A 15661-nucleotide genomic window follows, 5' to 3' on the forward strand; every position below is an offset into this window, starting at 1 on the left:
AGTATTCATTTCAATTTTCATCAGTCTGGTCTGGTTTGCAATTTTGGTATTCTTTTCGGCTGTTTGCTGGGCGAAATTGCTTGAATATAATTAGAAGGGTTTCGCGGCGTAGCCAGTCAGTATGGCCAGTATCCAAGACCTTTACAGATGGTATGCTTTGTTAGACGATGCTGGCGAGACTATCAACGAGGTAGGTGAGCAGGAAAATTTTGAATGTCGCTCACATTGATGATTTTGTTTGGTGCATGGCGGGCAATCAGGTGTATTTTTTGTCAGCAATCGCAACACTGGCCGTGATAAAAGCGAGTCCATTTTTGACATACACATACATTGTACACCAGTGCAGAATGATAATCGTAATTTGCCGAGACGTCGTCATTGTTATTGAATTTTTTAAAATTTGCGGGGCAGTGCTGAGAGAAAGTATTCATACTAAAATATCTTGACTAGTTTTGAGGGTACAGTTCGTATCGCCTATAAGGTTGGCGGCTATAGTAATATACCGGGTATAGTGATCAATTTCTCAAATTCATTTTCATTTGCCATAACTAAGTATACACAGTTATCGCGTATAGTAATAATCGTCTATAGTAATATATCGCCTATAGTGATCAAATTCTTATTTCAAAAGACCTTTATTACATTATTATTGCATCGGTTATAGTGACTGTGACGGAAATGTAATGTGAAAAACAATAATAGGAACGATGAAAACATATAAACATGCATCGAACTAGCTTTTTTGCCATTGTTTAGGTGTTATAAAATCACTATTGATCCTTTATAGTAATCTGTGTTGCAATTTGTTGATTAGTACAACGATGATTCCTGAGCGCTGTGCGAAAGCTAGTTCGATGCATGTTTATATTTTTCATCGTTCCTATTACCGTAAAGTACCGTAGATCCGCCCCCCCCCCCCCCCCCCACGCCATGTCGCTTCCCAGCTGGGTTTTCGGCAGGGGGCGGGAATTAGATCAAGGCTGTCAAGTGCAGTACGATGTACAACAACGTAGAAGTTCAGACTCGATGTGCTGGATTGTGCACATTTTCATCCTGGATTGGCAAGTGTTGTGTACAGCAGTGCATGCGTCGGTTCAACATCATATTTTCGTTGTATACGCCGAAGTCGCTTCACAGCTAGAAAATCGACAGGGGGCGGATCAACGGTACTTTACGGTTCTAGTGTCGGTTATAGGGACATACTTGCTACCTTGTTAATCACCATTGTATTCGACTTAAAAAGTAATGCCACGCAAAGCCTAGTCGAAACTATAATTATGGCTTCTCTTCTTCGTGTGCTGATCATTTTAAACTCTAGACGTAATTATGTTGCATGGTCGTATCCGCAACTTTCATATTTTCTAGGGGTGAAACGAGTATCTATTTTGACCAACCGATCACTCATTCATAATATTCGATCGAGTATCCGATTATTTCGAGTATTTTATCAAAATTCAAAAGCGCTAGATTTGTGAGTTCTCGACCAATTCGGAAGAAATTATCTGTGAACATAGAACAAAAGTCGCCAACGTCTTGTACAGAGTGTAGAGTAACGATTTTCGCCAGTACTTTCATTATCTCATAACAAACTAACGTTACTTGCCGTGGTAATCGCATCGTCCAAGTCATAAAATACTGACTCAAAGGCATGCATACCGGTCAATGAGCGGCACCACAGAAGTTTTTGAAAAATAGAATGCCAATACTAAAAAAAAAAAAAAAAAAAAAAAAAAAAAAAAAAAAACGATCGAGTGCAAAATTTCGAATACTCGCTCGTTTGAAAATTTCGAACGAATACTCGAATATTCGAACTAATCGTTTCACCCCTAATATTTTCCATACCTCTTTTTTTATTGACGGTTGTTCATTCGGAACTGAGCCAATGATAGATGTAAAATAAAAGAGAACACATGGTTGCGAGTTATGAAGTAACTGTCTACAACTGTAGCAAGATAATAAGCAGTCAGAAAGTACGATAACGGGCTCATTGTACAGTTAAGCGATAGGTCAGAACCGTATAAACCTAACGAGAGGGCTTGAAAGGCCAGGAGCCCTCGCTATGCTTTGTTTTTACCTAGGGCATCATGTGTGTTATCCGCGAACTGATAGAAACGTCTTTGCAATACAAAAGCATGTGCCCGATGATCGTATTGCAAAGACGTTTCTAGCGGTTCGAACAACACACATGACGACCTGGGTAAAAACAAAGCATAGTGAGGGCTCCTCGACTTTCAAGCCCTCTCGTTCCTAATTTTTTTGTTTGGAAAAAAGAAACTTTAGCTCTAAAAACACACATAGATACATAATTCTATCTGCCAGACAGGTACATTCTACCAAGTAGATAGATTACTGGTACTGTAAACCATGTAATTTTCGGTGTAACTTTGATTTCGGTGGAGAAACCAGGCTTTGTCCAACAATATTTCCGTCCGAAAATGTTCTGCTACACTGTATGTGAAGGGAATGCTGGTCACCTAATTCTACATTACACCTGAAACCTGGCAGGTTCCTGGCACCGACATTTTAATGCACCTAAAATTACATGTTTTACAGTATACCGAAGGATGTACCCAGAGTGCTTGACAGTGCTCAACACCACAAAGGCAGAGCGTAATACACAACAGAACAACAAGGACAATCAAGGCTTGTTTGCTGCTACTTCAAGTTTCAAGATGTTGCCTGATGATTGCGTAAGCATGAAACTTGAAGTAGCAGCAAACAAGCCTTGATTGTCCTTGTTGTTCTGTTGTGTATATTTACAGTGTATTGCGCTCCTGGGTGGTTACCAACAGCCAGTGCATGCTGGAGGATTTGGTGTGCGCGCGTCAAAAAAGAAGAAGGAATGAAAAACAGGGATTCACTGGCCAGAAAAAAGCCACTTCAATCGGATGTGTAGGTGGCTAAAACTTAGTGGCGGTCAATTCATCAGCCTTGCAAGCTGCTGAATGGTGTAATCCCAGCACAAGTTGTTATGTCTAACAGAGCTGTTCACTATCATCGCTTCCGCGAAGGGCATGTCTAAGTGTGTGTGTGCGTGTGCGTGGATCCGAGTCGGCTTTGTCATGACTCCAGCTTGGCTGTGATGTATCACGTTCAGGCCTTTTTGTGGTCTTCGACCTTGCAAGCTGTTGATGGGTGCAATCCTGGCACAAGTTTTAATGGCTTTTGCTTAGCATCACTATCATCGCCTCTGGCGACGGGCATCTAAGGTGTGTTTGTATCTCTGTTTGTACGCGCGCGCGCGCGTGTGCGTGTATGTATGTGTGTGTGTATGTACATGTGCGTGCACGCATGTATGTGTATGTGCGCGTGGGTGTGTGTTATGTGTGTGTGCACGCGTGTATGTGTTTATGTGTGTGCGCATGTGTGTGTGCACGCGCACGTATGCACGAACATACATGCTCAGCATGCCGACATCTACCAGCAGATGCTACAGGGCGTGAAGGGTGATGCTGGTGCGCGCAAGCTGTCTGCCGGCTTCATCACCAAGTTCTTTCCAAGCTTCCCAGAGCTGAGCGAGAAGGCGATCGAGTCTCTTATTGACTTGTGTGAGGATGAAGACGTATCGGTATGTTACTGCTCTCTTGCTGTTTGCCACAAGTTGAAGGGTTTTTATTATTAAAGGACCAAGAAATTACAAATTACGCTTGGTCCTTTTTTTTCTTTGCTATAAATTTATCCTTGGCTCTCCATCACGCTTGGTCCCTTTTTTCTTAAATTTATCCTTGGCTCTCCATCCGAGTCCATTCTTGAAGGGTTTTGCGTTTTTTTTCTTCAATTTAAATAAAAGAGGGTTTGTCAACTGACAACCGCTCTATTCAGTTTTACTTATTTGGAATGTTCCATTTTCAGGAATTGCTTCGCACTTGTGCATGCGGTGTGTGCGTGTGCGCGCACGTGTGTGTGTGTGTGCGTGCACGTGCGTGTGTGTGTGTGTGTGTGCGTGTGCACGCGCCCACGTGTGTGTGTGTGTGTGTGTGTGTGCTTGCATGCTTGTGACCTGCCTTTGTAGATTCGCAAACTGGCCATTCAGCACATGCCCAACGTGTGCCGAGAGCACGGTGACAACTCATCCCTAAGTGACATTCTGTCTCAGCTCCTGATTGCTGGTTAGTGGTGTCCGGGGGGTCGTAGCATCCAGGGAGACCGCCCGAGATCAGAGTAGCCGAAACGACGTGTGTTTCCACCCCGCATTTGGAAGTTCTACATGATCCGTGGCCGGTGCAAGTCGGGATCGCTGCATCAGCCTGCTGGCGCTAGGCGCAGCCCAAACGAGCGATGCCGTGTGCGAGGGTGTGTAAATCGGCCCTGTCCCCAGGGGCAACTGTAAGGGCGCGTTCAGACTACCGATAAAAAGTGACCGATAGGGAAAGTCGCCAAGTTGATTTGATCACGTGACGTTACTGGCACGTTACCGGTGGGAAAGTTTTACTGCCGCGGCTGATGCGGCAGTAAACTTTTACCGGCAATAAAAAAGTGCTCAGGCTGCATGCGCGCTGCGAAAAAAAGGGAAAATCCCTTGTCAGTGCCGCGGTGAGAGCTGAAAACTTCACGGTCACGTTAGTTTGTTATCGGTAGTGTGAATGTCCTTCACGGTTTATCGGCATTCACGGTTTGACGGGGTTCACGGTAGTCTGAACGCGCCCTAACAGGCAGCCTGAGCAAAACCTACATCCTTTGAAGTCCATCCATGGCCAGACCAGTATCTGCAGCCCTGTAAATTGTACTTGTAGCATATACCTCAATCAGTTGTGAACGGCTTTGATCTTTAGAACCCACTTGATTGTAAATCTGACATGCTCTGTACCTTATTTTGTGGAATCGGGGCCGCCTGTCTGAAATATGCGCGATGCCATTTCAGGGCTTTTGCGAGGATTATTTCATAGTCCATAGTAACCTACGGAAACACCTCGGATGAGTCTTAAAAGCAAAATGAATATTTTTATCGATAACTTGTACGTGTGTTCTGCTTGTCGCCTGTGCTCGTTGACAGAAGATGAAGGAGAGTTGCGGGCGGTGAAGCGGTCACTGGAGGCACTGCTGAAGAAGGACACGTGTGGTAAGGATGATGGTTGTGTGTGTGTGGGGGGGGGTGGAGGGGAATATGTGCTTGTGTGTCTGTGCGTGCATTCATGCATACGACTGTGTCCCCGTGACTGTTTGCTAGATCTGGAGTTTCAAGCAATCAAAGCTGCCGTGCTTATGGAACGTGTTGTGATTGTCATAGTCTGCCGTTTGGATGGAGAGCGCACAATCACATTTCGTCTCGTACTCTGCTCTGTTCGTGTGATTACATTTCAGGCACTTTGGCCGGACTGTTCTTCCAAATTAATAACAATCATGACGAAGCGTGCCGTGACAAGTCACTGCGATTCCTGTCTCAGAATGTGGTGGCTCTCTCGCCGTCCCTTATCTCCGGCAAGGAGCCAGTGGAACGCTACACGCTCAACGCCGTCAAGAAAGCCTTCCCGACGGTCAGCAGTGACGAGTTCCCACACTTCATGAAGCTGCTCAGCTGCCTGTCGCTGGTGTCAACGCCGGAGGGTGCTCGCGAGGTCGTCGACGCCATTGCCAACGTGGCCTGCCTACAGGAGCCGTTCGACGTGAGTGTGGCCGTTGCATTGGTCAGTGTGTATGCCCCCAGCCGTAGAGGTTCTGGGAGTTGTTTTGGCCAATGTGAATGCCTAAAGGAATGACATCATCCTGCATGCTTTGCACGAGTGGCAAACCAGTGCTTGTGATGCCACTCTATGCAAAGCAACGCATGTGCCTGCCTACACGAGCCATTCGATGCGAGTGTGTCCATTGCTTGGTTAGTGTGTATGCCCCCAGCCGTAGCTTTGCTGGGAATGACATCATCCTGCATGCTTTGCATGGAGTGGAAGTTGGAAAACCAGTGCTTGTGATACCACTCTATGCAAAGCACCGCATGTGATGATGTCATGATGACGTATTCGTGCAACCTCTGTGGTCTCCTGTACAGTCATGCATATCATATTTACGCTGAGAAGGGAATTAAAGCTTTATTGTAGGCTGTAACTCGGAGATACATGTAGCACTGTCTGATGATTGCTAGCGCAAGAAAGAGTTGCAGCGATGAAGCTTCAGTTCCTGTGTATAGGTGCATTGAGCACTCTCTCTCTCTCTCTCTCTCTCTCTCTCTCTCTCGAGAGAGAGAGAGAGAGAGAGAGAGAGAGAGAGAGAGAGAGAGAGAGAGAGAGAGAGAGAGAGAGAGAGAGAGAGAGAGAGAGAGAGAGAGAGAGAGAGCTACAGCAACTCACTCCGAGTGTGGTGTACTAGTGCGTCATGTGGTGGAGGTCACACCACTTCCCTAAACACACACACACACACCACTGCCCACTATTTGACAAGCAAATTGTCAATTTTTCGTGAAGTGATCTGGTATTCGAGAAAATGGCAGTTTACCTCACACAATCCCGATGCTGCGAGCAGTGTTATGACAACTGATGCATGTTGTTACTGTATAAGTTTTGAGTTGTAGTAATGAACCATGAGCAGTAAATGGTGAATATCATAGTTTAGCCTGCAGCAGAGCAAATATGTGCGTGTTTGTGTGTGTGTGTGTGTGTGTGTGTGTGTGTGTGTGTGTGTGTGTGTGTGTGTGTGTGTGTGTGCGTGTGCCCGCCCGTGTGTGTGGGCGTGTGTGCATGTGTGGGTGTGTCTGTTTGTTTGCATGTATGCTCTATAGGCAAGTAACGCTGATGCTGTCGACCGTCTGCTTGTCTGCACTCGCAATGCCCTGCCTTCGATCCGGGTAAGTGTGCTGCTGTACACCACCTGCCACCTGCTAGTCGTGTTTTCACTCATTAGGCCAAGTAAAAAAAAAAGCTAGATGATCGTCCCCGTCCGCCCCAGTTTTTGTCAGCGCCCCAAGAAATATTTTATTTTTTAAATCGTGAGTTTTTGCCGAAATCGTTGGTTTTTTACCGATCGCGGATGCAGGAAACATGTGCACGCTTTGTTTAATACTTTCTTTACTATATGGACCACATACTACTAGTATATCACAACGTCAGTATCGATCTGCTGAAGAAAGAAAAAGAAAAAAAGAGAAAAAAAACCTTGATGTTGTTGTGTACACTGTGTGCATGAGAGGGTAAAAAGTAAAAAAATAAAAATAAAATCCTCCCGCCCTCCCCGATTTTTCCAAAAAAAAGGACGATCATCTAGTAATTTTTTTTACTCGGCCTTATAGACTGCAGAATACAAGTATAGGCAGACGTCGCATAACCGCACACATCCGTTTTCCACGAAAATATCCGGGATAGGCGAGGGAACCGGATGATCGAACACACATACTGTCTGTATGCATGGCATAAGCTGCAAATCGGTAACCAACGATTTTCTTCCAGATGGCGAGGGGTCCGGATAGAAGAGAAGCGGATAAGTGAGGTCTGACTGTAGGCAGGATCATGGCACACGTGATGGAGTGTGTTCATGGCTTATGCATGTATTTCTAGGGATTTTACGATATTTCAATTGCTGTAAACCAGCTAATTTTTGAGATGGTCTACTTTTAAATACAAAGCTTTACTCATATCACATGCACTCTCTCTTTCCCCCTCTCTCTCTCTCTCTCTCTCTCTCTCTCTCTCTCTCTCTCTCTCTCTCTCTCTCTCTCTCTCTCTCTCTCTCTCTGAATAACTTGCTGTACATGTGCCATTTTCCAAAAATTTGATCATGGCCCATCAATTTTTATTTGATATTTTCAACTCCCTCAAACTTACGAATGTTGTCCTCTGGTCGCTAGTGACTTGTCGATATGTTCAGTTGATTGCATGTCCCCCTGCAGAATGCCTTACATACATGTATGGTGTTTGTGTGCACAATCATGTTGGTGTATGTATATGTGTGTGTGTGGGTGTGGGTGTGCGCATGTGCTTGTATCGTTTCTGAATGAACACGTGTTGGGCGTGCGGACAACAGCGTGGAGCGGCAGCATTGCAATTCACCGAGTACTACGTCTCCAATGTGGCGCTGTTCGCTGGTGTTGCCTGCGACAAGAGCAAGGTGGACCTGTACCAGTGGCTTGCGTCGCTTTGCTGCATCCCGCCATCGGCGGACGATAGCCTGGCCATCATTGGCACGCTGTATTACGCAATCATGGTGAGTAGTGTGCCGTGCAAGAGAGTCTGCTCTGCAGCGAGCCGATCCCCGCCGTTCCTGTGTCAGTAATAGTCTCTGTCACTCTCAACACTCCGTATGCATCTTCGTTTCTGTGTCAGTACTGCCGAGCAGCTCTGGCTGAAGTGATTGTGCAGCCAGCCGGGCGGGAGGTTGCACATACATGTACAATGTATGTGCAACTCCCTAGGACAGGCTGTTCTCTTATTAGTGTGTTCCCCATGACGAATGTTACGGTACAACTACAGTTGCGCTCGGTGAAATCCGACCCAAAGTACAAAACTGACACCCTGGACCAGTTACAGGTACGCCGCTGTACTTGTACATATGTACGTCCAGTCCCGTTCGTACCTCTTCCAGGGCGTTGAGGGCCGTGCAAGTTGAGGGCGCCAAATATTCAACTTGGGTCGGATTTCACCGAGCACAACTGTAGTAATGTGTGTGTAAGCCTTGGGTTCTTTCTTTTCTTTGCATCACAGACACACTTGCCTGCACTTCCTAGCGGTGGCGACAGTCAGGCGTCTGCTGCTGTATCCAAGGCAAGTGAGCAGCCAGTCGACTACAAAGTCACGGAGTGCCTCCTCTACAGCCTTCATCAGCTCGGCAAGAAGGTGCGTGTGTGCAGTGCCCGGTGCTCTTGAACTGTGCGCTCTACTGCTGTAGTGTACTGTACAAGCAGAAATATTCGTCTGGAATTTAATTTCGTCTTTTTCGGCCAAGGAGCTTTGGGACTAAATTAAATGCCGGACGAATGTCGATTTGTCCAGCGTTTCAATATACTGTTGCAGTCCATGGACTAAATTTTCAACCGGGCGAAATCCCTTTCTTTGGAGTTGGACGAAATTATTGACCGACGAAATTTCCTGCCTCTACAGTACTGTGTGCAAAGTATGTTCGCAGTGACCGCCTGCCTTTGCCCGCCTTTGATGTTTTTCATTGCTGTTCTGGCCGCAGAAACTCGGCCTCGGGAATAAAGTAGCGCAGCGCTCGAGTGTGCGGGGCAGTGTGTGTCGGGCTACGGCGGCGTAGTTCCCGGTGTTATTTTATTCATGATGTCGAATTTCTTTGGCCAGGACTGCAGGAATGCATCTTGCACTGGGTATACCGATATACATGTAATTAGTATGCTAGTAGTGCAGAAGTCTGAAGAGGGAGTTGAACGGTCGCTGCTTGGTTGACAGCTACATGCACGCCATAGTTCAGTGGTTAGAGCACTGCTGGCCTAGGCTATAGCGAAGGCCAGTCCTGGCGGCGGCATCCGATTGTTTCTTCAGACTTTGTCCCCCTTTCCATCCACTCAAGCTTGTGAATAGACTAATGCGGTGAAACGATAAATCTACCAAGAATTCATTTGCGACTCGAGTTTCATCCTCTATAATATGCAATCGGAGTACATCCACATGTATTCATAGGAGAAAACATACAAACCATTGGACTATGGGTGCCGTGAATACCGGTGATCCAGGTTCAACAAATCAGGATAGGTATGCCGTAGCAAAATGTATGGAGAAGGAGATTCAAAACTGAAAAATCGAATTTATGTGGGTTTTTGAACCTCGATTCAGCTAAAATTGGGCTTTCCAAAGCCAACAGGATTATTTTGTATGAATGGACTCCGTTCTTGTACGTCTTAGGCTTGGTGTGGCGGCCTTGGATGCATGCACAGGCAGCACCGTGTGAACTGGATCACGGTTTGCAAGTGACTTCTTGGTCACATGTACACGTGTGCATGTGTTTGCACGTCTTGTGAATGGCCTGTTATAGCTGTATGGATAATAGAGTAAGCAGAGCTGTGTGCAACAGGTGTTCAGCCCCGCAGTACGGTTTTCTAGATGAAATCCTGCCCAAAGTGCATACTAGTACTGGTATGTGGCACCTTTGGCTTCCATGGCCCTTGAAGCCCTGGGAGTGGTGTAGCCACTGCTGGGAGTACGCATGTACTTCAGTGCACACACCGTGATGTAATCGTAACTAGTGCGGGGCGCAAGCTTTGTACTTTGGGTCAGGTTTCGCCCAGCGCAACTGCCGATACGACGCTCCAGAAGGTGTACCGCTTGCTTGCTCTTGGTTGTTCTTTCTCATCACGATTTCTGTTTGCCTTTGCCTTTTTGCAATGGCTGTCGCTTGTTGTGTGCAGTGCCCCGATTACTTCACAGAGGATGAAGCTGCTCAATCTCGCCTGGTACTACTCCGACAACGGTGAGCTAAGGAAGACGCTGTGTGCAAATCTCTAGCTAACTATGGCACGCCATGGCTCATGAACCTTGAGTTGTACTGTCCTGCTCAATGAAATCTGATCGCGTGTACGAAGTCTGCGCCCTGCACTAGTTCACCCCCGCTGTGTTCGCATGTCCGGGGGCTGCACGGCGCCCGACGTTGCATTCCCTCGCTTGATCGGATTTCATTGAGGAGCACTGTAGGACCAGATTTGTGCGTGGAACGCAAGCCTTGGTGCGGAAGTGCCGGAATATCGTGCACACCAACAGTGCAGTCAGAGCTGGAACAACGTGCACTGTGTACATGTAGCATTACAGTCAGACCTCGCTTATCCGCACACATCCATTTTCCACGAAAATGTCCGGATAGGCGAGGGAACCGGAAAATCGAACACACATACTGTATGTATGCATGACATATGCTGTACATCGGTATTCAACGATTTTCTTCCGGATGGCAAGGGATCCGGATAAAAGAGGACCGGATAAGCGAGGTCTGACTGTACAGCGAAACCTACACGTATACACACACCACACGCATGATTCACCATACCATGAGCTACCCCAGAGCCCACAACGCAAGAAAGAGAACAAGGGCGATGCGGACACACGTCAAGACGCTACGCCGAGTACAGTCGACTCCCGATATGGCAAACACCATTGTGCAGGAGAATTAGTTCTTTATGGCCCAATTTCGTTATAACAGATGCACCTACACTGTGTGTTGAAGCTGGGACATGGACAATGGTTAACTATACCACGAGACAGAGACAGACAGAGAGAGAGCAGAATATTTTATAGCAGTAACCTGGTGTGTATGTTCTACCTACTTTGAGCTGTACAGCTCCTCTCTGAATTTGGTATGCGTATTGTTCTTTCCTCTTTTGGCAAGGCTTCAACTTGTTGGTGTCAAGGCCATGTCGGAACAGAAATCACTGAGGGCCAGTCTGGCGGGGAAACCCCCTGCTGTCATTCGAGGCGATAGTGTAAGTATTTCCCCAGTGCATGCTTCCCCTCAAAGCGACAAAGCAGTGCCCTTGCTTGTGATTTTGTGTGCTGGCGTTAATGCCTGACTTTTAGCTGGCGGTGTAACAGCATGTGTGCGTGCTAGCGGCGTGCACTTCGCTGCTCTATTGTAGTTCTGAGTCAGTTCATGGAGAGGGGTTGACGGCATCGCATGCTGTTTCCCTGCACTTACCAATGTGTTGCTGTTTTCTACGGTGCTTGCCGGCGGAATCTAACCACTGACTCGCTCAAGAACTGTGCTGCGTGGAGGGATGGTGCCTGGTTGTCACTTTGCTTGGGGGTGGGGCACTGTGTGTGGGGGCGTGTGTGATCTCTATCTCTCTATAGTCTGGGTTGACTTGTGGTGTATTGTGACATGTTATTGCCCATACACAGACCCTACAGTCCAATCAGATATCACTGCTGGCTTGTCAGAGCATCAGTACCATCATCAAAGTAAGTCAGGAATGCTCGCCACACGCATACGCGTACGCTGCGTCTCTGTTCTGATGGTGTACAGTGGGCTTCTGCATCCCTGTTGCATTGTCACATATACTCTTACACCATGCGCAAATACACAATGAGATTTGGTAGGGGTGATCTGAAAGTAGAAAGTGTCAAACAGACGCTCCACACCGTGTTTGCGCTCTCCTGCTTGCCGTGCTCAAAGGCATGTGATGATACGTAGCACTATGCAGTCGACTATGCAGTTGATTATACACCTAGTCTCTCTTCCCTGCTCTAGAGTATGGCGTTAGGGTAGCTTTTCCCTGTTACTGCTGTACTGTGGTGTAAAGTTCATTGTGTATTAACCAACTACAACTTGCAGCTACCCCAATTGATTGTTGTGTGTTTGTAGGCATTCTGGCTGTTCACAACTCTCTCTCTCTCTCTCTCTCTCTCTCTCTCTCTGTCTCTCTCTCTCTCTCTCTCTCTCTCTCTCTCTCTCTCTCTCTCTCTCTCTCTCTCTCTCTCTCTCTCTCTCTCTCTCTCTCTCTCTCTCTCTCTCTCTCTCTCTCTCTCTCTCATGTCAGTACCAATGTGAGTGAATAAGATCTGAACATAACGGATCACGACTTGTGCTGAGTATTCGTTGGCTGTGCTGGCATGATGTATCTCTTACACTGGTGATCAGGCGCGTGCTCGGCGATGGGCACGGGGGGCACGTGCACCCCCCAAAAAATTTCAATCTGGGTAATTGCAATTGTAATGTATGCAAATATGCTCTAAAATTCAAGAAAGGTTGCAAACAAATTGCAGAAAATTGCCGGGGGGGGGCTCCCCTCGGCTCCCGTGCACCCCCCTAGTTGGGGGGCCGAGCACGCCCCTGGTGATGCTACCCTTTCTTTGCTTTTCAGGCTTTCTTCAAGAACCCACCCGTGTACAAGGATGATTTGCTGCCTGCTTCCATTAACAAGGTAGGTACAGACCTAGGGCTAAGGGATCCATTCCAGGAGCAACAAATACACGGCATGTACACATACATGCGTGCATCATGTAGTAGACGAAATAGCATAACAATCACTATTCCCTGTGTAGAACTCAAGTCTTGTTTTGGCCCCTTCTGCTACTTGTATGCGTGAGAAAGGTACGGTGCTGCTCGATGAATTCAGATCGTGTGAGTCAATGTATCGCCCTGCACCAGTTCACATCCCAGTCTTCGCAGGTCTAGGGATGCACAGCGTGCGGTGTGGCATTGGCTCGCACGATCGGAATTCATTGATCAGGACTCTACAGTGGAGCATGGGCACCCTGAAGATTATCTTCTTTTCATTAAAAAAAATCTTTTCAGCACAATGTTCTTTGCTGGCAGAACACGGGAATATGAATGGAGTGGTTTCACATCTATCACATGGCTGTATGACACAGCCATGTTGGTTCCTACTCCAGTCAAACCTTGCGGTATTATCAATGGGTCACGTATTAAAAGTCGGCAATGTCGGTTCCACCGTTCACATGCCATAATCGCTTTCTACACAAATTTAGTCACGCGACGACAATGGGGAATCACGCTATATCTGGGGTTAAAGTCTATCTGCTTTATACTGGCATGACCTGTATGTTGGTGTGCTGGTGGTGTGTTGTGGTGTGTTATGTAGGAAAATCTTGTACATCAGCTTACTCCCATCACAGTCCAGTGAGTACTAGCAGTATACTGTTGTTATTAAAAAATATTAAAAAATAAACATTTTAATGAAGTGGCTGCAGTGGAGCTTGCGCACATTAAGAAAAAACAACATAGACACATGTTAACCTGCATGAGAGTCCAGTGCAAACTCGTACAAGCGTGTTCTCAAACTCAGGATTGAGTGTACAAAACTCCCGGAAAGTTCCATCGTTCAGCTCTTCCAATGCAACATGTATGTGTGTGAACAGCAAATGAGTTTAGTGGCAATCGGGCCAATCACCAAACAACATAGTGGAGGCTTGGAGTGCCTAGGAATACGGCCTGCACTAGTTGTGTATGTCAATGCGCGTACCGCTTACATGCACGTGTGTATATAGTCCCAGTGGTACTTTGCTCATTCTCCAGTGCCGGTATGTGTGCATGCAATGTACGTGCTTGTCTGCATGTGTGTGTGCGCGTTGTGTGTCCAGAAAGCGGCCTGCATACTCTGAAGACGGTCTGCAGGCAGCGAAACGCTCTGCACCGCAAACCTATCAACCACCAGTGGGCAAGTACAGTAATGTATCTGCACCAGCAGCTGCAGCAGCACCAGCAGCAGCCAAGAGCAATCGCAAGACGGCTGCCACCACTGCGTCAACAAACAACAGCGGTTATGCATTGAATGAGCCCTCCAACCCGCTGATGCGAGGTGAGCTGGCGGCAGCAGCTGCTTCGGGAGTCAGCGGAGCGGTGCAGAGACGTGGCCGTGGCCGTGGTCAGCTGAGAGGCCGAGGTCGAGGCGCTGCAGCAGCAGCGAACACCGTCGCTAGTGCTACAACACTGCATGCACAGAACTTCCGCAACGCTCCCAGGCAATGGCGAGGGACACAAGGACCAGGTCGACAACAACAACAGCAGCAGCAGGCTGCGGGCCTGCGCAGACGGCCGTGGAAGCAAGCGACCGTTGCCCATAAAGTTTCCAAAGCTGCGCCGGCTGCTGCTACTGGCCGAAAGACTGGTCGCGGCAAGCTGCTGCGTACGAGTCACGTGTGGCAGTCGATCCAAGATGCCATTGCACCTGCGCGGGAGGTTGCCGTCATCCGCAGTCGTAGCTTTCCAGATGTTGGCCGCCGCAGCAATAGCACAGGACAGTCGCCCGTCGCGAGTCCTTCGTCCATCAGAGAAAAGCGACAACTGCAACAACAACAGCGACAGCAGCGGCAGCAGCAGCAGTTTCAAAGCATACGCGCTAGTCGTGGCCGAGGCGGTGGTGGTGGCCGTGGTCGAGGCATTGCCGGCCGTGGTAGAGGGAACAGCAAGGTGGTCAGGGAAATCTCAATCGCTTCCCGCCAGACGTCCACCGGCAGGCAACACAAGCGATGGCAACGGCATTCCCTATAACCTGGTACATGTAACTGCCTTGCTCCCCAGCTCAAGCAGCAATCCTTGTGCCCTCTGAAGTATATGCGCACTATCGTACAATGGATGATGTCTCTGGGAATGTCGAAGCTGTGCAGTGTGCTGTGCCAACCCAGATACTCGCACAGGCATGCTCGTTGCCTCAACCCTGTAGCCAAGCTTATCAATGGCAATGGCCTCGTCGCTTTGACTGCCACGACTGCTAGCCTGCATGTGCAGTCTATTTGGGTTGCGTCTTCAAGTAAAAAAAAACTAAAAAACCCCAGTACACCTCTTGTGTTGATCATACAGTCATAAGCATCCACTTCTTGTCAGTCCTTAGCAGACCTATCCTGTCAAATCAGCTGTTGGACCTATGCCGCCGTATGGACTTTGTGCTGTCAGAAATTCTGAGAATTATTATTAATTTTTTGTCTTTGCCCCCCCCCCCCCCCCCCTGCAATCTATAATTATCTCTTTTTACTCGATTGTGCACACCTATACTATAGCTATGCCTATGCCTATGCCTATGGCCGGCTATGCACACTGCTGCTTTTTTTTTATCAACCCTATTTTTTTTATTGTCCCTGCAAAGCAACGTTACGTACCTCGATGTGTGTCTTTCAAAAAAAAAATTAAATTTTTAAAATTGTTTTGCTGACTGATGAGGGAATGGAGAAGCTACAAGTGCACCAGTGAGGTGTGCATGTGTGTGGCTATGTTTACATGAGGCGTTTCAACCCGGGTCAGATTTCAACCCGCCATGCACACAAAATGAATGGCGTGTTTA

At 47.5% G+C, this 15661-nt stretch overlaps 1 protein-coding gene across 2 annotated transcripts; it reads left to right on the top strand.

The window, feature by feature from the left end:
• LOC135810485 (apoptosis inhibitor 5-like) lies at nt 1-15498 on the top strand. Of its 2 annotated transcripts, none has more exons than XM_065323976.1 (14): nt 1-190; nt 3407-3568; nt 4013-4109; nt 4994-5059; nt 5302-5603; nt 6710-6775; nt 7948-8127; nt 8625-8756; nt 10283-10344; nt 11254-11347; nt 11763-11822; nt 12725-12784; nt 13466-13503; nt 13965-15498. In XM_065323976.1, exons 1-14 carry the CDS (start codon nt 122-124, stop codon nt 14872-14874), a joined length of 2298 nt encoding a protein of 765 aa, XP_065180048.1. In that variant the 5' UTR covers nt 1-121; the 3' UTR covers nt 14875-15498. The 2 variants fall into 2 exon arrangements, with proteins under 2 accessions (XP_065180048.1, XP_065180053.1); XM_065323981.1 differs by having other exon boundaries at nt 103-194.
• Nucleotides 15499-15661: the final 163 nt, after the last annotated feature.

The sequence above is a fragment of the Sycon ciliatum genome, chromosome 1 (genome assembly GCF_964019385.1).
Source record: "Sycon ciliatum chromosome 1, ocSycCili1.1, whole genome shotgun sequence".
Lineage (NCBI taxonomy): Eukaryota > Metazoa > Porifera > Calcarea > Leucosolenida > Sycettidae > Sycon > Sycon ciliatum.

Bases quoted from the DNA above. Each gene is read 5' to 3' on its own strand.
- LOC135810485 (XM_065323976.1), top strand. From the start codon at position 122: ATGGCCAGTATCCAAGACCTTTACAGATGGTATGCTTTGTTAGACGAT. The intron at 11,348-11,762 runs GTAAGTATTTCC...GCCCATACACAG, and splicing joins CTGTCATTCGAGGCGATAGT to ACCCTACAGTCCAATCAGAT. The intron at 11,823-12,724 runs GTAAGTCAGGAA...TTTGCTTTTCAG, and splicing joins GCATCAGTACCATCATCAAA to GCTTTCTTCAAGAACCCACC.